Source organism: Chiloscyllium punctatum, chromosome 9, assembly GCF_047496795.1.
Source record: "Chiloscyllium punctatum isolate Juve2018m chromosome 9, sChiPun1.3, whole genome shotgun sequence".
Lineage (NCBI taxonomy): Eukaryota > Metazoa > Chordata > Chondrichthyes > Orectolobiformes > Hemiscylliidae > Chiloscyllium > Chiloscyllium punctatum.
Genome location: NC_092747.1, coordinates 71,178,373 through 71,202,929, shown reverse-complemented (window position 1 = coordinate 71,202,929; position 24,557 = coordinate 71,178,373). Strand labels below are relative to the sequence as shown.

The window sequence follows — 24,557 nt, the reverse complement described above, 5'->3', positions numbered from 1 at the left end:
TCTGACTTTAAACAAGTATGTACCTCCCCTTTTAAACAAAATAAATTCAAAAATATGATATATTTTGCATGACTTCCATCACACACCAATAAAGTTGCTTTCATCTTTTATTTTGTCTATGTTAATATAACACTTCGAGAACTGACTTTAATAGACTGGTACAAGAGTCTAGTTATAGTCTATTCCAAAAAAAATTAAAATCTGTGTTTTTCAAATACATGGGTAATACAAATTCATTTGCTTCCACAGCCGCTAGTTTAGACTCAGACACTGTATGAGTCATACATTATAGAGAAGTACAGCATGGAAACAGACCCTTCAGTCCAACTCGTCGATGCTCGCTAGATGCTCTAAATAAATCTAGTCTCATTTGCCAGCATTTGGCCCATATCCCTCTAAACCCTTCCTATTCATATACCCATCCAGGTGCCTTTTCAATGTTGTAATTGTACCAGCCTTCACCACTTCCTCTGGCAGCTCATTCCATATACGCACCACCTTTTATGTGAAAGGTTGCCCCTTAGGTCCCTTTTAAATCTTTCTCCTCTCACCCTAAACCTATGCCCTCTGCTTTTGGACTCCGCTATCCTGGGGAAAAGAACTTGGCTATTCAGCCTATCCATACCCCTCATGATTTTATAAACTTCTATAACATCACCCCTCAGCCTCCAACGCTCTAGGGAAAATAGCCCCAAGTCTCTTCAGCCTATCCCCACAGCTCAAACCCTCCAACACTGGCAACATCCTTGTAAGTCTTTTCTGAACCCTTTCAAGTTTCACAACATTCTTCCTATGAATGCATTATTCCAGTAGTGGTTTTACCAATTTCCTTTACAGTGGCAACATGACCTACCAACTCCTACATTCAATGCACTCACCAATAAAGGCAAGCATACCAAAGGCCTCCCTCACCACCCTGTCTACCTGCAACTCCACTTTCAAGGCGCTATGAACTTGCTTGTGGCTTTGTATTTTGTTAAGTTACCTGCAAAGGATAAATGAGACATTCTGAAGCTCATTTTAAATCACAGTGGACAGTTAGGTTGCAGCATGTCCACAACTGTAAGGACAAATATGCTTGGGGAGCTATGGTTTTGTTTCCAGCTGCCAGTTATGATTCAAGCTTTAGATTTCTTAGAAACACAGAATTTGATAGAAAAAATACATTTCCCAATAGTAGTATATTCAAATGTTTAATTACTTTTGAATTTTTAAATTTCATGTAAATACAAAGTTTGAGTTAATTGCCTTGTCTGAACTGTGACTAACATATGTTAATTATGTGCAGAGAAGATCATACAAAAAATACACAAGATCACATTTAAGATATAATATTGAATTAGTTCAGCTTAATAACATTTTGTAACTATTCTCCACATGGGCAATAATCTCAATATCAAGTGACAGTTCTTTTTTAAAATTCAACAATGCTGACAGTTAGATTCAGTTGCAAGTAAGATAAAAATTTTAAAAACTTCAAATCCAAACCTAACCTGTTCACTTCCATTTCTTGTAAAGACGTTAACAAGAGATAAACCCATTCCTAGAATGCAAGTTAAATACTTCAATGAATCTATGTGGCTCAGCTCTTTTCATAGAGTCCCTAGAGGTCAGAAAGAGGCCATTCGGACCATTAAGTCCGCACCAGGAACATCCCCCTCCCAACAGCCATAACCCCACCTTGTCATGGCTAATCCATCTAGCCTACATATCCTTGGACAATTTAGCATGGCCAATCCACTTAACCTGCACAGGAAAGTGGAGCACCAGCAGAAACCCACACAGACACAGAGAGTACATGCAAACTCCACACTGACAGTCTCCCAAGGCTGGAATTGAACCCAGGTCTCTAGAGCTGAGACAGCAATGCTAACCACTCTGCCACTGTACTATCCTTTTCTTCAAACTTAAAATGTTGGCCAAGCATATTTCCTAAAGAGTCCTCTGGGAAATGAACAATGCCATTCATTTAACCCAAAGTTGTTGATGTACTCAGTAAATAGGAGTAATCCTAGATCAGAGTCAAGTGGAGCACTGTTTCCCACTTACAACCTGAGGAAATGACATCAATTCTGAATTTATGTTTTGACACTGTGGCAGTGATTTGACAAAGTGCTGCTGAAAGTTTAGCATTTAATTAAGATTCATTCAGTGCACAAAGTGTGGTTTATTTTGTTTTCAAATCCAATCAATTAAAAAAGTTGTCAAATATCTTCTATTTTACATGTTTTTGAAGGTCACTATAATTTTAAAATGTAGATGAAATATTGAAGAATGTTTTTAGTGTATAATAGTATAACAGTTGCTGAACGTATTCTTTATTAACTTGTGCTAATAAAACACTCCTGCACTTAATCAGAATCTTATGTTCATATGCATTAAATTGACAGCAACCAATTCTCAAAGTTGATGCTACTCTACACTTATTACTTATTATTACTTGCATATTTTCATTTCTTCTTGTAACCATGTAACTATTAATTATAAGTTCGTAAAAATATTCATTGTTTCTCTATTTCGCATATGAACTGAACATAATTTTTATTTGTTCTCGTGTAGCTATATCTTCTCTATAACATCACATATTACCTGGAATACTGCACTGTCAATTGAAAATTGACCATTGAAAAATACAACAGCATGACTAGTATAGTTGGGTAGGTTTTAGAATAGGAGAAAGTGAGGACTGCAGATGCTGGAGATCAGAATTGAAAATGTGTTGCTGGAAAAGCGCAGCAGGTCAGGCAGCATCCAAGGAGCAGGAGAATCGACGTTTCGGGCTTAAGCCCTTCTTCAGGAAATGAAGAAGGGCTTATGCTCGAAATGTCGATTCTCCTGTTCCTTGGATGCTGCCTGTTGCTGCGCTTTTCCAGCAACACATTTTCAGCTAGGTTTTAGAATATAAGGGTAGAGTTGCCATAATCCTATTGGACCTTAGGATTGCTATCTCATTAAAGTGAGACAATTGGTGGTGATTTAAGCTAAAGATCAACAGGCCTCAGGCAACAGGAAAGTTTACAAAGGAAAAATCTTTCATAGCAACCTCAGCTGGGGTGGGAGTTGAATGCATGCTGTTGACACCACACTGTTCCATTACAAACCACCTATCCAGCCAAATGAGTTAACTGACCCAAAGTTTTAGTATACAATTGATGAATAGTACACATATTGCATTTAATGTTGAGCATAAACAGAATTGTTTTCTAAGTTATTGTTCATGACAAAATACCTTATTGTCACAGCATAAACTCCCAATTTAACTTCTCAAAACTGTAAAACGAAATAAAGTTATACTTCCTCTAACGTTCCAGCAGAAGCTTGTACTGTAAAGGATGCAATAGCAATCTGCTCTTTCACTTCTTGCCAGGCTTTGTGTTCATCTGCAGCACTTGCTATGTCGAACAAAGCATCATAGATTCCTGGAAAAGATTCTCCTGCATACTTATTATGAGCACTGGGAGCATAAATGATGTGCCTATGGGAGAAAAAGGAAATTAAAAATGTCAAATGCCACATTTATCAATTACATTAAGTACAAGCATTCAGCTTGCATTAGTGTTGCCTGGTTTATAAAGTGATGTGCTTACTGAAATTAATCTGTCAAGATAGACATTCATCAGCTGTGAAGACTTAACAAATTATACTTTCTTAAAGTAAAACAATTGTTATCACATTCATTCCTAGAGTGGAAAGTTTCAAAATATACTGTTGCATGAGGAAAGAAACCAGTATGAAATGTGTAAATTTTCTACAGCATTTTGATGTTATGAAAAGGAATTTGGCAAGTTCATTCCAATGCATGTCAAGTCAAGTTCTGGATATTAGATCTCACCCACCCAATGCTTGTTCTTAATAGATTATCAAAAGAGTGCATTCACAGTACTGTTTTTTAATTAAAGTGTTTGTTATTTAGGAATATGCTGGGAACTTTGGGTAGAAATTAGAGGTAAATGGATTTTTGGTTTAAAGTTCTGTGGAGATGAGAAAAGTCAATGAGTTAGACGGTGTGTGTGTGTGTGTGTGTGTGTCTTGGGGGGAGAATATACAGAAATTCACCAAAAGGAAATGCTTGCAACACAGTCAATTCAGTAGAAAATTCAAGTGTGTAGACAGGTTTGATCTTTCAGTGGGGTGCAGTGTCTGTAAAAGGATATTGCTGGCAAACATTTGAACCTTTGTTTTTGCTGATATAAATTGTCACTAACAATTGTCAGGGGAACACAGTGGTTAGCTGCCTCACAGAACCAGGGACCCAGGATCAGTTCGAGCCTTGGGTGACTGTGTGAAGTTTGTATGTTCTTCCCCAGCTTATGTGGGTTTACATCAGGTGCTCCAATTTCCTCCCACAATCCAAAGATGTGCAGTTTAGATGTATTGGCTATGCTAAATTGTCGATACGGTCCAGGGATGTGCAAGTTAGGCGGATTAGTCATGGTAAATGTGGAGTAACTGGGATAGGGTAGAAGGCTGAGTCCAGATGGGATTCTCTCCAGAGTATTGGTGCAGACTCGTTGTCCCTTTCCATTTCTATACATCTTGTTTTTACTTTTATGAAGCAAGCTTTGTTAAATGTACACTGATAGACTATTGTGAATTTGCTCAGTCACTGATTGTCATGGTAACCAAATTACAAAAATAAAGCTTGTGATTTATCAAGCTAGGTTTCACATTGCTGTAAATTCAAAGTGCATAATTTGTCATAAAAACAAACAAAAATAACCACTCTTTCAATTAACTTGCTTAATTCATCTTTCTGGGTATTTGGTATTTTCATGAACAACTGAAAAAGACCACGTAAAGAATAATCTAAGCAATTTAAAGGCAATAGAACCAAAGAATTGGCTTCAGAATTTGCTGCACCTCAAGTCAAGCTGTTCCAGTACAGCTACCACACTGGCATCTATCTGACAGCCTGGAAAATTGTCGAGCCATGTCCTTGACACAACAAAAAGGACAAATCCAAACCAGCCAGTTACTGCACCATCAGTCTACTCTTGATCATCAGTAATGAAAGGTATCACCAACAGTGCTGTCAAGCAGCACCTATTCTGCAAGAAACTGTTCACTAATGCCCAGTTTGGGATCCCCAAGGGGCACTCAGTTTCCAACTTCAGGATAGCCTTGTTTCAAACATGGATAAAAGGGCTGAATTCCAGAGATGAACTGAGAGTGCTTGTCCTTGACATCAAGAGGGCATCAAGGAGGCCCAGCAAAACTGCAATCAATGGGTTTTAGGGACAAACTCTCCACTGGTTGGACTCATACCTGGCAAATAGGAAGATAGCTATGGTTGCTAGAAATCAGTCATCTGAGCTCCAAGACATCTCCACAGGAGTTCCTCAAGGTAGTATCCTAGACCCAACTACTTTCAGCTACTTTGTAAGGACAAAAGTAGGGATGTTCACCATTGAATTTGCGATGTTCAGCACCATTTGCAACTCCTTGGATACTAAAGAAGTCACATTCAGATCCAATATCCAGGCTTGGGCTGACAAATGGCAGGTAATATTTAAGACCATAAGACATAGGAGTGGAAGTAAGGCCATTCGGCCCATCGAGTCCACTCCGCCATTCAATCATGGCTGATGCGCATTTCAGCTCCACTTAGCAGCGTTCTCCCCGTAGCCCTTAATTCCTCTAGACAACAAGAATCTATCAATCTCGGCCTTGAAGACATTTAGCGTCCCGGCTTCCACTGCACTCCGTGGCAATGAATTCCACAGGCCCACCACTCTCTGGCTGAAGAAATGTCTCCGCATTTCTGTTCTGAAATGACCCCCTCTAATTCTAAGGCTGTGTCCACGGGTCCTAGTCTTCTCGTCTAACGGAAACAATTTCCTAGCATCCACCTTTTCCAAGCCATGTATTATTTTGTACGTCTCTATTAAGTCTCCCCTTAATCTTCTAAACTCCAACGAATACAATCCCAGTATCCTCAGCCGTTCCTCATATGCTAGACCTGTCATTCCAGGGATCATCCGTGTGAATCTCCGCTGGACACGTTCCAGTGCCAGTATGTCCTTCCTGAGGTGTGGGGACTAAAACTGGACACAGTACTCCAAATGGGGCCTAACCAGAGCTTTATAAAGTCTTAGTAGTACATCTCTGCTTTTATATTCCAACCCTCTTGAGATAAGAGACAACATTGCATTCGCTTTCTTAATCACAGACTCAACCTGCATGTTTACCTTTAGAGAATCCTCGACTAGCACTCCCAGATCCCTTTGTGCTTTGGCTTTATTAATTTTCTCACCATTTAGAGAATAGTCCATGCTTTTATTCTTTTTGCCAAAGTGCAAGACCTCGCACTTGCTCACGTTAAATTCCATCAGCCATTTCCTGGACCACTCTCCCAACCTGTCTAGATCCTTCTGTAGCCTCCTCACTTCCTCAGTACTATCTGCCTGTCCACCTAACTTCGTATCATCGGCAAACTTCGCTAGAATGCCCCCGGTTCCCTCATCCAAATCATTAATATATAATGCGAACAGCTGTGGCCCCAGCACCGAACCCTGCGGGACACCGCTCATCACCGGCTGCCATTCTGAAAAAGAACCTTTTATCCCAACTCTCTGCCTTCTGTTAGACAGCCAATCCTCAATCCATCCCAGCAGCTCACCTCGAACACCATGGGCCCTCACCTTGCTCAGCAGCCTCCCGTGTGGCACCTTATCAAAGGCCTTTTGAAAGTCTAGATAGACCACATCCACTGGGTTTCCCTGGTCTAACCTACTTGTTACTTCTTCAAAAAACTCCAACAGGTTTGTTAGGCATGACCTCCCTTTACTAAATCCATGTTGACTTGTTCTAATCAGACTCTGCTCTTCCAAGAATTTAGAAACCTCATCCTTAATGATGGATTCTAGAATTTTACCAACAACCGAGGTTAAGCTGATTGGCCTATAATTTTCCATCTTTTGCCTTGATCCTTTCTTGAACAAGGGGGTTACAACAGCCATCTTCCAATCATCCGGGACCTTTCCTGACTCCAGTGACTCTTGAAAGATCTCAACCAATGCCTCTGCTATTTCCTCAGCCACCTCTCTCAGAACTCTAGGGTGTATCCCATCGGGGCCAGGAGGTTTATCAATTTTAAGACTTTTTAACTTTTCTCGAACTATCTCTTTCGTAATGGCAACCATACTCAACTCAGCCCCGTGACACCCTTTAATTTTTGGGATTTTACTCATGTCTTCCACTGTGAAAACTGACGCAAAGTACTTATTAAGTTCTCCTGCTATTTACTTATCTCCCATCACTAGACTTCCTGCATCAGTTTGAAGTGGCCCAATGTCTACTTTTGCCTGTCGTTTGTTTCTTATGTACTGAAAGAAACTTTTACTATTATTTCTAATATTACTGGCTAGCCTACCTTCATATTTGATCCTCTCATTTCTTATTACACTCTTTGTTATCCTCTGTTTGCTTTTGTATCCTTCCCAATCTTCTGATTTCCCACTGTTTTTAGCCACTTTATAGGATCTCTCTTTTTCTTTAATACATTTCCTGACTTCCTTTGTCAGCCAAGGTTGTCTAATCCCTCCCCGGTTAATCTTTCTTTTCTTGGGAATGAACCTCTGTACAGTGTCCTCAATTATACCTACAAACTCCTGCCATTTTTGCTCTACTGTCTTCCCGGCTAGCCTCTGCTTCCAGTCTATTTTAGTCAGTTCCTCTCTCATGCCCTCATAATTACCTTTATTCAACTGTAACACCATTACATCCGATTTTGCCTTCTCCCTTTCAAACTCCAGACTGAACTCTACCATATTATGGTCGCTACTTCCTAAGGGTTCCCTTACTTTAAGATCTTTTATAGAGTCTGGTTCATTGCAAAGCACTAGGTCCAGAATAGCCTGCTCTCTTATGGGCTCCACATTTGTGCCACACAAATGCCAAACAAAGAGTATCTCCAATAACAGACAATCTAACTATTGCTCCTTGACATTTAATGCTGTAGCCATCACGGAATCCATCACTATCAGCATCCTTGGGGTTATCATTGAACAGAAACACAACTGGATTTTCCTTAAAAATACAGTTCCTACAAAAGCAGGTAAGAGACAATGAATATGCAGCAAGTAATGCAACTCTTGTCTCTCCAAAGCCTGTCCACCATCTAAAAGACTCAAGTCTGGAATGTGATGGAATACTCTCCATTTGCCTGAATGCGGCAGCTCCAACAATACTCAAAAAACTTGACATCAAACATAACAAGCAGACCTTTTGATTGGTGCACCATTCACAAACACTCAGTCACTCCACTGATGCTCAGCTTGCAGCTTTGTGTACTATCTACAAGATGCATCATAAAGATCCTTAGACATCTTCTTCCAAACCAATGAACATGAACAAAACCATTTAGAAGGACAAGGACAACAGATACATGGGAACACTACCATCTTAGAGTTGCCCTCTAAGCCATTTTCCATACTTGGAAATACATTGCTGTTCCTCCAATGTCATTGGGTCAAAATCCTGTCATTTCCTCCCTAATGGCATTGTGGGTCTTCTAAAACCACAAGGACTGCAGCAATTCAAGGAGGGAGGTCACCACCATTTCCTGATGGTAACGAGGAGCAGGCAATAAATGCTGGCCCAGCCAGAGACACCCACTTCATACAAATGAATGAAAGAAAGATCAGTTAGTCCACTGAAACTGTATCATGGCACTTAAGTGTAACTTCGGCATAGCATCATTTGTATCCTATTCTTCACAAAAAGGACTTAAGTGGCAACTTTTTCATGCAGAGGGTGGTGTGTGCTTGAAATGTACTGCCAGAGGAAATGGAGGAGGCTGGTACAATAACAACATTTTAAAGGCATCTGAATGCATTCATGAATAGTAAAGGTTTAAAGGGCGATGGGTCAAGTGCTGGAAAATGGGACTAGATTAGATTAGGATATCTGGCCGGCATGGACTAATTTTATGGAAGGATCTGTTTCCGTGATGTACGTAGAACATAACAGTGCAGTATAGGCCCTTCGGCCCTCAATGTTGCACCAAACTGTGGAACCAATCTGAAGCCCATCTAACCTATACTATTCCATTCTCGTCCATATACCTATCCAATGGCCATTTAGTTGCCCTTAAAGTTGGCAAGTCTATGACTGTTGCAGGCAGTGAGTTCAACACCCCTACTACTCTCTGAGTAATGAAACTACCTTTGACATCTGTCCTATATCTATCACCCTTCAACTGAAAGCTATGTCCCCTCATACTAGCCATCTCCATCCGAGCAAAAGGGCTCTCACTGTCCAACCTATCAAAACCTCTGATTATCTAATATGTCTCAATTAAGTCACCTCTCAACCTTCTTCTCTCTGATGAAAACAGCCTCAAGTCCCTCAGCCTTTCCTTGTAGGACCTTCCTTCCATACCAGGCAACACCTTAGTAAATCTCCTCTGCACCCTTTCCAAAGCTTCCACATCCTTTCTATACTGTGGTGATCAGAAATGTATGCAACACTCCAAATGTGGCCGCACCAGAATTCATGGTTCCAAAACTCAATCCCTCTACCAATAAAAGCTAACACACTGTATGCCTTCTTAACAACCCTATCAATGTGGGTGGCAACTTGCAAGGATCTACGTACCTGGACAGACATCTCTCTGCTCATCTACACTACCAAGAATCTTACCATTAATCCAGTACTCTGCATTCCTGCTACTCCTTCCAAAGTGAATCACCTCACACTTTTCCACATTAAACACTGTTTGCCACCTCTCAGCCCAGCTCTGCAGCTTATCTATGTCTCTCTCTAACCTACAACATCCTTCTGCACTATCTACAACTCGACCGACCTTAGTGTCATCTGCAAATTTACTAATCCATCCTTCTATGCCCTCATCCAGGTAATTTATAGAAATGACAAACATCCTTGCAGTAACCCACTAGTAACTGAACTCAGGATGAATATTTCCCATCAACCACTACCCTCTTTCAGCTAGCCAATTTTTGATCCAAACCACTAAATCACCCTCAATCCCATTCCCCCGTATTTTCTGCAATAGCCGAGCGTGGGGAACCGTCTCAATAACTCAATGTGGGCAAGAAATGCAGATGTATGGGGGGGAATATTAAGGCAACTTTGCAGATCTTGTTTTGTGTACTGATCTGAGCACGAGGAGGAGTTAAGGAGTTTTTTTTCCATAGGGGTGATTTCTGTCATTCTGGGCTCGAGGGAATTGTTTCTACCGAGTGTGTCTCAAAAAGAATGGAACCCAACTAGCTATTTCCTCACTTGCAGTAACAGATGGAACAGCATTCATTCTGAGTTGCTACATATCACAACTATAATTTTGTGGAGAAAATTGAATTTAATGGGGCTCTCTTAAAGAACACATTGGGAGATTTAAAATTTAATGTGAACTGTTTTACCAAGCTTACTGGTCACTGCAGTCAGAATAAGCTTGAGCCATCAGTTGATTCTAGCAACCCCATTGGTATCCATGCTACGAGTTGCCATTTTCCAAGCTCTGCAATGCTCTTCTTAAGCCTCTCCACCTCTCTTATCTATTTTGGAATGCCCATTTAAAACTAAAACTTTGACAGGTTTATGGTCACCTGTCCTAATATTTACTTTCTCATGTAGTCTGATTTCAATAGTGCTTGATAGCTCTCCTGTGAACTGCCTTCAGCTATTTTAAAATAATTTAAGGTGCTTTACAAATACAAGTTGGGCAGATGTCACGATTGTCAGCAGTCAGCAGTCATCAGTCAAGTGGGTGGATACAATGTTGTACTATATGTGTTGCAGACAATGTCACAAATGCAGCAATTGCCAGTATAGTACACGGCAAACATACATGTACTTCAATCAACTGACCATATAGTGGCGCAGTGGTTAGCACTGCAGCCTCACAGCACCAGGGTCACAAGGTTCAATTCCAGCCTTGGGCGTCTATCTGTGTGGAGTTTGCATATTCTCCCAGTGTCTGCGTGGGTTTCCTCAGGGTGCTCCGGTTTCGTCCCACAGTCCAAAGATGTGCAGGTCAGGTGAACTGGCCATGCTAAATTGCCCGTAGTGTTAGGTGTATTAGTCAGAAGGAGATGGATCTGGGTGGGTTACTCTTCGGAGTGTCGGTGTGAACACAGAGTCTTAGAGATGTACAGCATGGAAACAGACTCTTCGGTCCAACCCGTCCATGCAGACCAGATATCCCAACCCAATCTAGTCCCAGTTGCCAGCACCTGGCCCATATCCTGCCAAACCCTTCCTATTCATATACCCATCCAAATGCCTTTTAAATGTTGCAATTGTACCAGCCTCCACCACATCGTCTGACAGCTCATTCCATACACATACCACTCTCTGCGTGAAACACTGCCCCTTAGATCTCTTTTATATCTTTCCCAACTCACCCTAAACCTATGCCCTCTAGTTCTGGACTCCCCGACCCCAAGGAAAAGACTTTGTCTATTTATCCTATCCATGCCACTCATAATTTTGTAAACCTCTATAAGGTCACCCCTCAGCCTCCAACACTCCAGGGAAAATTATCCCAGCCTGTTCAGCTTCTCCCTGTAGCTCAGATCCTCCAACCCTGGCAACATCCTTGTAAATTTTTCTGAACCCTTGTTGTGGTTCTGTTCGCCGAGCTGGGAATTTGTGTTGCAGACGTTTTGTCCCCTGTCTAGGTGGCATCCTCAGTGCTTGGGAGCCTCCTGTGAAGCGCTTCTGTGATGTTTCCTCCGGCATTTATAGTGGTATAATGCCGGAGGAAACATCACAGAAGCGCTTCACAGGAGGCTCCCAAGCACTGAGGATGTCACCTAGACAGGGGACTAAACGTCTGCAACACAAATTCCCAGTTCGGCGAACAGAACCACAACAACGAGCACCCGAGCTACAAATCTTCTCACAAACTTCGGAACCCTTTCAAGTTTCACAACATCTTTCTGATAGAGACCAGAACTGCATGCAATAGTCCAACAGTGGCCTAACCAATGTCCAACATCACCTCCCAACTCCTGTACTCAATATTCTGACCAATAAAGGAAAGCATACCAAACGCCTTCTTCACTATCCTATCTACCTGCGACTCCACTTTCAAGGAGCTATGAACCTGCTCTCCAAGATCTCTTTGTTCAGCAACACTCCCTAGGACCTTACCATTAAGTGTATAAGTCCGACTAAGATTTGTTTTCCCAAAATGCTGCACCTCGCATTTCTCAGAATTAAATTCCATCTGCCACTTCTCAGCCCATTGGCCCATCTGGTCCAGATAATGTTGTAATCTGAGGTAACCCTATTCGCTGTCCACTACACCTCCAATTTTGGTGTCATCTGCAAATTTACTAACTGTACCTCTTATGCTCACATCCAAATCATTTATGTAAATGACAAAAAGTAGAGGGCCCAGCACCGATCCTTGTGGCACTCCACTGGTCACAGGCCTCCAGTCTGAAAAACAACCCTCCACCACCACCCTCTGTCTTCTACCTTTGAGCCAGTTCTGTATCCAAATGGCTAGTTCTCCCTGTATTCCATGAGATCTAACCTTGCTAATCAGTCTCCCATGGGGAACCTTGTCGAACGCCTTACTGAAGTCCATATAGATCACATCTACTGCTCTGTCCTCATCAATCTTCTTTGTTACTCCTTCAAAAACTCTTTCAAGTGTGTGAGACATGATTTCCCACGCACAAAGCCATGTTGACTATCCCTCAGTCCTTGCCTTTCCAAATACATGTACATCCTATCGCTCAGGATTCCCTCCAACAACTTGCCCACCACTGGAGGTCAGGCTCACCGGTCTATAGTTCCCTGACTTGTCTTTACCGCCCTTCTTAAACAGTGGCACCACGTTTGCTAGTCTTCCGGCACCTCACCTGTGACTATCGATGATACACATATCTAAGCAAGAGGCCCAGCAATCACTTCTCTAGTTTCCCACAGAGTTCTTGGGTACACCTGATCAGGTCCTGGGGATTGATCCACTTTTAACCGTTTCAAGACATGCAGCACCTCCTCCTCTGTAATATGGACATTTTTTAAGATGCTACCATTTATTTCCCTACAGTCTATATTTTCTATATCCTTTTCCACACTACATACTGATACTAAATATTCATTTAGTATCTCCCCCATTTTCTGTGGCTCCACACAAAGTCCGCCTTGCTGATCTTTGAGGGGCCCTATTCTCTCCCTAGTTACCCTTTTGTCCTTAATATATTTGAAAAAACCCTTTTGATTCTCCTTAATTCTATTTACCAAAGCTGTCTCATGTCCCCGTTTTACCCTCCTGATTTCTCTCTTAAGTATACTCCTACTTTCTTTATACTTTTCTAAGGATTCACTCGATCTATCCTGTCTATACCTGACAGATGCTTCCTTCTTTTTCTTACCTAAACCCTCAATTTCCTTAGTCATCCAGCATTCCCTATACCTACCAGCCTTCCCTTTCACCCTGACAGGAATATACTTTCTCTGGATTCTTGTTATCTCATTTCTGAAGGCTTCCCATTTTCCAAAAGTCTCTTTACCTGCGAATATCTGCCTCCAATCAGCTTTCGAAAGTTCTTGCCTAATACCATCAAAATTGGCCTTTCTCCAATTTAGAACTTCAATTGTTAGATCTGGTCTATCCTTTTCCATCACTATTTTAAAACGAATAGAATATGGTTGCTGACCCCAAAGTGCCCTCCCACTGACACCTCAGTCACCTGCCCTGTCTTATTTCCCAAGAGTAGGCCAAGTTTTGCATCTTCTCTAGTAGGTACATCCACACACCGAATCAGAAAATTGTCTTGTACACACTTAACAAATTCCTCTCCATCTAAAACCTTTAACACTGTGGCAGTCCCAGTCGATGTCTGGACAGTTAAAATCCCCTACCATAACCATGCTATTATTCTTACAGAGACGTGTTGGGCCATAGGGCCTGTTCCACACTATAGGGAATCTAATCTAATCTAATATCTCAAAAACCAAGAGGTATAGTCCTCAGTCAACACAATGGAGAAAGCTTTCAGTCAGGTGATCCAATACAGTAAGTAAGGCTTGAAAACGGTCAGTCAGTAGTTTGAGGTATTCAGGATTAGAAGTTTGCCTCATTACAGTACAGATAGGGGGCCCCAGTCAGTCCTGCAGGTTTAGTGCAATTAATCAGAGAATCTTATTAAACTAGTCAGGGAGCTGCACAGAGATTGGACTTGGGCGCCATCACCCATCAGTTGGAACTGTCTGTCCAAGTCAGTCAATTGTAAAGCAGGGAAACTCAATACATAATGTGGGACAGTATAGTACATTGGAGGACATTCATCACTGCAGGAATGAGGGTGGTCCAGCCTAGCCACAAAAAAACAGAAATTGCTGGAAAAACTCAGGAGGTCTGGCTGCTTCTGTGGAGAGAACTCACAGTCAATGTCACTGGACCCAAAAAGTTAACTGTGATTTCTCTCCACAGACGCTGTCAAACCTGCTGAGTTCTGCCAGCAATTTCTGTTTTTGTTTCTGATTTCCAGCATCCACAGTTTTTTTGTTTTTTTATTTAATCCAGCATGACTGTGGACATGGCTAATCTGTAGGAATGAGTCTGGGGAGGGTAATGTTGAGAGATGAAGAAATATTTGAAAGAGTGGGCATGTGTGGAAGTTCACTGTTGATAGGCTGAACAGAGATTGCAAGGAAGAAAGGGACATGAAGGTTTGAATGTGGGTTTGGTGAGCCTTTATTACCAGGCTGAGCTTGGGGCTTGCTGTGTCAAGTGTAATCTCCATTGCTTTCCATACTCATACGATTCATAAACGCACAGTTGGAAATAGAAAATAGCTGCAATCATATGTCGAGTGGACAGACTATTTTTGTTTGGATTGAGCATACAGGTTCTACTTTGGAACTATGTAAAGCTTTTTCATGTGGCAATTGCATTGATCAGACACTTTCACAGTATAGGTTGAAGTCATCTGTAATCATAATACCCTGCATGCAGCATCAAACCATGTGGGATATAAATTACATTCACAAGCAATTTTGACCAAGTTATTGGTTATTACAGAGTGATCATAATCACCTCTGAGAAGCAGAAATACTCACAGGCGCCATTAACAATGGCAGCTGTGGGACACCTATACACAAAGAAAATCCAACATCTCAATGTGCTCAAGGGCACAGAGCTGATTTCCTCTCACTTTGAAGTGTAAGGTATTCACCAACATGTTTTTATGTGAAATGGTGCCTTTCTTGGTTAATGTGAGAGATTAGGATAAAGTATCAGAAAGCGTACATTACTTATAATCTTCCACTATATTTGGCTTGTGCTCCATTCATTGGAATAAAGTATCCTCTGTCAAAGGTCCACATTCAGGCATTTCATGGAACTCCATGTTCCAACATATTAAAGCATATGCTAAACTGTCATTTTTACGTGATGCAAATGTGACTGCTCACTTTACCAAGGACCTGAAACAAAAACAGGGAGTGCTGGAGAAACTCAGCAGATCTAGCAACATCAGTGGAGAGAAAGCAGAGTCAATGACTTGGGTGCAGTGACCCAAACTTTAGAATTAGTAATAGTGAGGAAAAGGTTGTATACATGCCCAAGACAGGGTTGGTGGTGGTTAAGGGGTTGGGTGAGGAGATGGGGGAATAAAGTATTGAGAGGATGGGTGGAGACAGAGCCTAGAGGAGAAGACAGACAGTTAGGTAGACAAAGGGATAGATAATGGTATGTCAGGGAAAGAGAAAAGTTGATCATTGGGACCGTGGGTAGGTGGAACTGGGTTGGCTGTGCTGAAAGGAGACCATGAGATAACAAGACTTGGGATGTGGCAGTGGGTAAAGGACATATATGAAGATACTGCAATTTTAAAATTATTGAAGACCATGTTGAGTCCCGAAGGCTGCCGGGTTCCCATGCGGAATTTGGAATGCTGTTCTTCAGCTTGCATTGAGCCTTGTTATTACTAAGGATCTGATCTGTTTAGTATTCTCACACAGGTCTATTGGTCTGTGACCAATGAATATAGCCACAGCAAGGGTTATTATCATTGATACTTTGGTGTAATGAAGGTACAGAAAAATTCAGGAAGAATAGACGGACCAGCAGCAACATGCAGCAATGGTGAACAGCCTCGACATGAAGATCTCAGAGCTGAAGATTTTCTCATGATTCACGGGAGGTACAGGAGGGTCATTGTCTATTGTCCTTGATACCATTTGTTGAGATGAGCACAGTGTCACCAAACTCTGAAGATGGCTCAGGACACTGTCACAGAAATATGCCAACTGCTGGAATGGGACCTGTGAACTGAAGGGGGTGGGGGCTACCTATCCTAGTTTCCAAGGGGGATATTAAACTTTGAAGCAATTGGCTGCTTCCAAGGATTAACTGGAAATCTGCATACGATCGCTCAACCTTGACCCACAAATTTTTCAAAGCTGTTATTGATACAATTCATGTCTGAACACACTGCTTGATCTCATTTCCCCTTGACTAAGTCAGTGCTGTAGTGTGGATAGTAGGCTTTGTCAACATAGCTGGCTTCCTCCAAGGCATGGATAGGATAAATAGGCAAAGAATTTTCTCTGGAGTCGGGGAGTCCAGAACTAGAGGGCATAGGTTTAGGGTGAGAGGGGAAAGATATAAAAGAGACCTAAGGGGCAACTTTTTCATGCAGAGGGTGGTACGTGTATGGAATGAGCTGCCAGAGGATGTGGTGGAGGCTGGAACAATTGTAACATTTAAGAGGCATTTGGATGGGTATATGAATAGGAAGGGTTTGGAGGGATATGGGCCAGGTGCTGGCAGGTGGGACTAGATTGGGTTGGGATACCTGGTCATCATGGACGGGTTGGACCGAAGGGTCTGTTTCCGTGCTGTACATCTGTATGACTCTAAGTGCAGAGTGCTATAGACTATACGCGCATCACATTGAGAATGCCATAGCATAACACAGTTGAAGTAGCAATGTATTTACAAATGTACATTTCTATTTTTATAAAATGTCAGTCACTTCATATGTGCCCTCAGAAGCATTTAATTTTCACTTCCCTCCCACTACATTTGTGGGGGAAGGCAAATCCAGTTGTGACAAGGACATAAGCAATCCACAAAGGGATATAGATAAGTTGAGTGAGTGGGCAAAAACCTGACAGATAGAGTTTAATGTAGGAAAATGTATGGTCATGCACTTTGGCAGGAAGAATCAAAAAGCAGTTTTTTAAATGGAGAGAGATACGCCAAAAAGTGCAGCACGGAAGGACCACAGTGTTCTTGTGCAAGAAATATAATGTTAGTGTATTCGTGTAAGAAGTATTTAAGGCAAATGGAATTTTGGCCTTTATTATTAAGGATAGAGTTAAAAAATTGGGAAGTGTTGTTACAACTGTATAGAGTGTCAGTCAAGACACAACTGAGTAAGAAAGGATGTACTGGCACTGGAGGTGTTTCTAAAGAGATTTATTAGATTGATTCCTGGGAGAAAAGGGTTGGCTCATCACAAATGACTAAAAAAAAATTAGCCTTTATTCATTAGAAGTGTAGAAATGATCTTTTTGAGATGTGTAAGATTCTGTGAGGGCTTACAGGCTAAGTACGGAGAGTATGTTAGTATGTTTCCATAGATTGGGGGGGGGGGGGGGGTTGGAGAATCTTGAGCTGGGGGACACAGTTCCAGAATAAGGGACACTCTTTTAAAACTGAGACCCTCTAAGAGGGTAGCTAATGCCTAGAATTATCAGGGAATTGTGGAGGATAGATCACTGAAAGAATTGAAGTAGAAGGTAGATTTCTGAAATATCACAATAATGGCTGTGATGAACCGGCACGAAAGAGAAGCTAAGGCCTGAGGCAGATAAGGCGTGACCTTGTTGAATGGTAGGGCAGGCTTGAGGAGCCAAATGGCATACTCCTGCTCCTATTTCCTAAGTAATCTCCACAAAAACCTGAGAGGGAGAATGCAATGACTGACACTTCAAAGAAAAGTACTTGTCCTCAATTTGCTAAGCATACATTTTCTTCATTAATCTCTAAAATTTAAGATCGAAAAACTCCTGTTTTGCTTCACTTGGTTCAATCTTGTCTGAACAAAAGACATTTTTTAAACATCACTACAATTGCTGGCAATTGGAATTACTGAATCCAAGTTATACCAATCACAATAATTGAGTTATATTTGTCAAATTATGGCAAGAAGATTGCCAAACACCAGACACCTGCTCAGCCACAGGCAGAAGATGGTCTCTGTTCTCAGCCATAAATGACATTGTCAACCTACACAGACAGACACAGGAATATCAAGTAGGTGTGCTAGAGAGCCTCGGTGGGTTGGAATGAAAGATGGACTAATCATTCAACATTTTCACTACTGTGGTGGCTCCAGCATGTGAGATCTGGCTATCTTTACAAAAAGGCAAGCAGGAGGCTGGAAGGGCACAGCAAGCTAAACAGCATCAGGGAAGTCGACTTTTCAGGTATAACTCTTCTTCAGGAATGGAAATGGGGTTGGGGGACCTGCAGACAAAGAGAAGTGGGGGAAGGATTATGGGTGGGGAGAGGGGCACAGTGGTGAGGTAGTGATAGGTGAATACAGTGCTAGGTACAACCTGGCAAGTTGATAGGAGGAATGAATCCGGTTGGTAGCTCGAAGAGGGCTGGTCGGAAGGATGGAAGGGAGGAGGCGGGGCTGGGAAGGGAGTCAGAGGATGGGTGGGAATATTATTTGAAATTGGAGAACTTAATGTTGCGACCTCCAGCCTGTAGGTTGCCCAGGTGGAAGACAAGGGCAGCCACCTTGGAGACACAGGTCCAGCAGTGGTGATGGTGACATAGTGGTAATGACACTGGACTAGTTTTCCTGGGTCTCTGAACCACTATATGGTTCAAGCAATAGAGTGATGCCTGAGTTGGGCCAAGAGCAGCACTGATGATGTTGGGGCTGGTGCTGTGCCAGTGCAGAATTGAGTTGATGTAGGATTCAGTAAGAGCATTCCCACTGACGATGGCAACCCTGCGCAGAACAAGTGGCACCATGTAAAGAGAAGCTTGTTGTCCAGCATAGCCACTCTATAAGTTGCAACAACCACTGAAAGGACAAGTCACCAGGTAACCGTTCACTTTCACTGGTTGATTCCTTTTTTGTATCATCAAATTTCTTTATTGTGGAGAGGAAACCTGGAAATACAATGTCAGTAGTGGCAGGTCAGGTTAATATTGGAACATGGAAATAAGCTAGTCACCACTTAAATGGTGAGAATCTGACCTTGCCATGTAAGTCATGAGAACTAAATCAAGTGATGTTTTCTTCATGTCAGATATCTGACTTTGGACTCTGGCCTAAGTCAGCTTACCCATTTCCCTTGCACCTCAGGGAAGGGAAAATTTCACCTATGACTGCAAATCTGCTCTAGACTAGATGGTTATTGTAGATTACCATGTCCTCAATTTTTCAGCAATTTGTCCAGTATCACTGTAAAACAAATTATAGAAGAAATTTCTAATCTGTGTGATTCAATTAGCCCTTTTAAGGCAGTTTGTAGTTTTATTTTAAAGATCCCTCAGATGAATCAATAATGGATAAGACAGCACGATTAGTACAGTCTGTTACCAAGTTAAAAAGGAAATAGGAAATATAATGGACTAACTAAGCTAAATGCTGCTCAGCAAGTCAATGAAACAGAACATCATCTGATAACTGAAACCTAGGCAATGTTGGATATCATTGCTGGATTCTGACCATACCAGCTCTTACCTGTAGAAGGGTCTCCCAGGTAATCCCATATGGTGGATAAAGGATCTTTCCAGGAGCATCAACTGGTCATTTATTATTCGTACAGCGAGTGGGCTATAAAAGACATTGACCAAGTGAATGCAGTTATAGATCTAGACGTACATATAAATAACATAGTTATATTTGCTTCAATAGGAAAGTTGCATTTGGAAATTCTATTTCCTAACAAACAGCAAGTGTTTGATCAAACCAATTAGTTTTTTTTGTAAGGAATGACTTGAAATCCAGGTACTACCATTAATGAGCACGATTTGTGTGATTAAAAATATTTAGAGACATATAAAATGAGGCTCTTGCTGAAACATGGCTTAAAGGCAAAAATACTTCTTGGATTTTCAAGATGGAGACATTACTTTATACATGCTGTATCATCTTTCCCTATAAGCAAATGATCATCATTGTTAGAGATTAGATGTCTAATTCATGTGTGCGTAGGAGAACTAACATTAGGCAGACTGAGCCTGTAGGTGAATATTCTATAGAGACAAAATTGCATGGAACAATGTCCCCAATATGAGACAAATGTTTGTTAACAAAGAAGTTGTACTGTTATTAAAAAGCAGTAGCATAATACTTTCAATAATGAATTGTAGAATTAATTTTTAATATTGACATTGCTAGTCCACCAAAACTTTTCAGCTGTGTCAGCCACTATTTATATGAAATACACCCAAAATACAAAACATTTTTTAAGTTGGAGACACAGGTGAAGTGGTGATTGGGTACACAATCCAAAGGAAATATCAGCTGTCTTTTCATCCTTCCAAAAATGATGTGATGTAGACAATTCCTGCCAATGGCTAACTAATATGGATGATGTTCAGTCACAGTACAATAGTAATATTATGAGGTAAACAGTCTGGAGGCATCAATCAAGGACTATGGTGGTGATATGAGGTACTTACATTTCTCACTTAAATATCTGGACCCCAGAAAACACTTGGAAAGGTGTATCATAGATTATCATAGACATAAATCAAAGTCTATCATTGTTAAGGGTGTTTTCATTATTTCCAAGCCAGACATCATAGTGCCAGATTAGATACATTAGCTCAGATTTATTTTATTCCCTTTTCATAATCATTAAGAAGGCGGCTAAGAGGGGATTTGATAGAGACATACAAGATGATCAGAGGATTAGCTAGGGTAGATAGTGAAAGTCTTTTTCCTAGGATGATGACGTCAGCTTGTATGAGGGGGCATAGCTACAAATTGAGGGGTGATAGTTTTAAGACAGATGCCAGAGGCAGGTTCTTTATTCAGAGTGTGAAAAGGGCGTGGAATGCTCTGCCTGCCAATGTAATTAACTTAGTCACATTAGGGAGATTTAAACAATCCTTGGACAAGCACATGGATAATGATGGGAGTTCAGCGCAACATCGCGGGCTGAAGGGCCTGTTCTGCGCTGTATTGTTCTATGTTCTATTTCAATGCTGAATTCATGCACTACATTTGTGGTTAAAATCATGACAAACCATTTAGCTGTCCAGGATTGAATAGTACACTTTCCAGCTGTTGCCTTCCATGTAAGGAATCTACATGAGGGAAAGGTGAACAATTTCTAATCCAATTTGTCTCAAATTTTGTTGGTTCATGTACAATAAAGGACAAAGCCATGGTCCATTTTCCTATAAGACAAGGTCATAAGTAAAGATATGGAGAAGATGTAACTGCAGTAAGGGGGAGGGGGGTGTCATGCGTAAGTTTCAACTTTATTATACTCCCATAAGTTTTAGAACTCACTCTGTGACATCGATCTTTTCCAGCCGTTTGTGAAAATCAGTGGCAATGCGAGTAAAATTATGTACAGCTGAAAAGAGAGAGTCTGAAACAGAAGAGCAGATTTTAGCAAAACTTTCGATTGCCTGTAAAGGCTAATAACATTCTGCTGATGTTAAGTTTTTTAGTGTTAGCTTTTAATAGGCAACCAATGTAAAGAGCTTCAGATTGGGTGCTGTCAGTCTCTTAATGTCTATGTAATTCTCCTGCATAAAAAACTTATTCTTTCCCTTTGTAACCATTACAAACCAAAACCCCTGCCTCAATTACTTACAAAAGCAATAGTTAGTAGTGGTCTTGCTGTTTCCGTTTACATCCTTTAGGTCACCTCTTTGTTTCTTTACTTGTTCCATTACCAATAATTTTTGGCTTGCTCAGTCATATCTTTTATCAGTTAATCTCACCTGACTTCAAACAATCACAGATTTCTTTTTGCTTTTCATTTACCTACACAGCCCTTAACCCAACTAATGCAGTCTCTGTAACTAATCCTGAATCTCTATGTATCTCTCAAGTTAACTTCCCTCTCCACACATTCTGATCAACATGCCGTGCATTTCCAACTTGTTTTCATTTCAGATTTTGTTTGTGTAGTTGTAGAACTGTAACAACAATCAATCGACAACAAGCAGCAACTAATTTGTAACTAATTGATAATCCCATTCAACAGCACCAGAGGGAGATGTCTGTCTTGCTGCTGAATGTATATCTGTGAGCTTAAGAGAAAGCATTGGTTGAATTGAAGAGTTTAAAAATGGCATCACAAACTTGCTGATTGAACTGCCTGTTCTATATACATTTAGCAGACATTAGCTGTACATGTTAATTCCTCAATTATATTATGGCTAGTGCAATTCACAAAAGAAATAAGTGCACTATTTTGGTTAGCACACCTAGCGTCTGGTTCTACCAAGACTAATTGTGTGGCAGCAAAATTTGAACTGGACATGCAAGTTAGAATTATCAACACCAGATAAAGAGATGAAAAAAAAATGATGGGATTAAGAGAGAGAGAAAGAAAGAAACTGTAAAAGTTAACGTTCTATACCAGAGAGATTGTTTGGCAGCAATTAGGGCTCATCACACCATTAAAAAATATATGCACTGGAATGGCCAAACTTTTCTTCCAAGGATTATGGGTACATAATCACATTAAGTATAGCAACATCAAGGCTTCCATGCTTTCAAAACCCCATCTTTCTACGAGATACTACTAAGCAAGTTTTCTACACGAGTTGAGTAAAGTTCTGATTTACTCAGAATCCCCACAATGCAGATAGAGGCTACTTGGCCTATTGCGTTTGCACTGACCTTACAGCCTCTCCAGACCCAATCGATCCCACCCTATCTCTGTAAGCCCACATTTATCACGGCCAATTCAGCTCACCTATGCATCCCTACAGACAATTTAGCATGGCCAATCCATGTAATCTGCACATCTTCAGATTGCGGGAGGAAACCACAGTAGTTGGTGAAAACTTACGCAGACATGGGGAAGCGTGCAAACTCCAGTACTTGACCCATATCCTGCAAAACCCTTCCTATTCATATACCCATCCAAATGCCTTTTAAATGTGGTAATTGTACCATCCTCCACCACTTCCTCTGTCAGCTCATTCCATACACGCATCACCCATTGAATGAAAAGGTTGCCTTTTAAATCTTTCCCCTCTCACCCTAAACCTACGCTCTCTAGTTTTGGACTCCCCCATCCCAGGGAAAAGACCTTGCCTATTTAACCTATCCATGCCCCTCATGATTTTATAGACCTCTATAAGGTCACCCCCTCAGCCTCCGATGCTCCAGGGAAAACTGCCCCGGTCTTTTCAGCCTCTCCCTGTAGCTGAAACCCTCCAACCCTGGCAACATCCTTGTAAATCTTTTCTGAACCCTTTCAAGTTTCACAACATCCTTACTATAGGAGGGAGACCACAATTGCACACAATATTCCAAAGGTGGCCTAGCCAATATCCTGTACAGCCGCAACCTGACCTCCCAATTCCTATAGTCAATGCTCTAACCAATAAAGGAAAGCATACCAAATGCTTTCTTCACTGTCCAATCTACCTGAGAGTCTATTTTCAAGGAGCAATGAACCTGCATTCCAAGGTATCTTTGTTCAGCAACACTTCCTAGGACCTTACCATTAAGTAAATAAGTCCTGTCCTGATTTGTCATTCCAAAATGCAGCACGTCACATTTGTCTAAATTAAGCTCCATCTGCCACTCCTAGTCCCATTGGCCCATCTGATCAAGATCCCATCGTACTCTGAGGTAACCTTTTTCGCTATCCACTACACCTCCAATTTTGGGGTCATCTGCAAACTTACTAACCATTACCTGCTATGTTCACATCCAAATCATTTATATAAATGATGAAAAGCAGTGGACCCAGCACCGATCCTTGTGGCACTCCACTGATCACAGGCCTCGAGTCTGAAAATCAACCCTCCACCACCATCCTCTGTCTTCTACCTTTGAGCCAGTTCTGTATCCAAATGGTTAGTTCTCCCTGTATTCCACATGATCTAACCTTGCTAATCAGTCTACCTTGAGGAACCTTGTTGAACGCCTTACTGAAGTCCATATAGATCACATCCACCACGCTGCCCTCGTCAATCCACTTCATTAGTTCTTCAAAAAATTCAAATCAAGTTAGAAAGACATTATTTCCCATGCACAAAGCCACGTTGACTGTCTCTAATCAGTTCTTGCCTTTCCAAATATATGTAAATCCTGTACTTCAAGATTCCCTCCATCGGTGTCAGCCTCACCGTTCTATAATTCTATGGCTTTACCTTACCATCTTTCTTAAATAGTGGCACCATGTTAGCTAACCTCCAGTCTTCCAGCACCTCACTTGTGACTATCAATGTTCCAAATATTTCAGAAAGAGCCACAGGAATCACTTCCCTCGCTTCCCACGGAGTTGTAGGTCACATCTGATCAGGTTCTGGGGATTTATTCACCTTTACTTGTTTTAAGACATCCAGCACCTCCTCATACGTAATATGGACATTTTTCAAGATGTCACTATCTAAT

The 24,557-nt window shown here is 41.3% G+C and overlaps 1 protein-coding gene across 1 annotated transcript in view; it reads right to left on the bottom strand.

Annotated features, from left to right (window-relative positions):
* Nucleotides 1-2,850: 2,850 nt before the first annotated feature.
* The window catches only part of naalad2 (N-acetylated alpha-linked acidic dipeptidase 2), a 151,807-nt gene continuing 130,100 nt past the window's right edge, over nucleotides 2,851-24,557 (bottom strand). The window contains exons 17-19 of the mRNA XM_072577777.1: nucleotides 21,480-21,561; nucleotides 19,698-19,790; nucleotides 2,851-3,475 (exon numbers count right to left, since the gene is read on the bottom strand). Of these exons, the coding sequence (XP_072433878.1) occupies nucleotides 3,289-3,475; nucleotides 19,698-19,790; nucleotides 21,480-21,561 (362 nt within the window). The 3' untranslated portion in view covers nucleotides 2,851-3,288. The remainder of the gene's footprint in view (nucleotides 3,476-19,697; nucleotides 19,791-21,479; nucleotides 21,562-24,557) is intronic.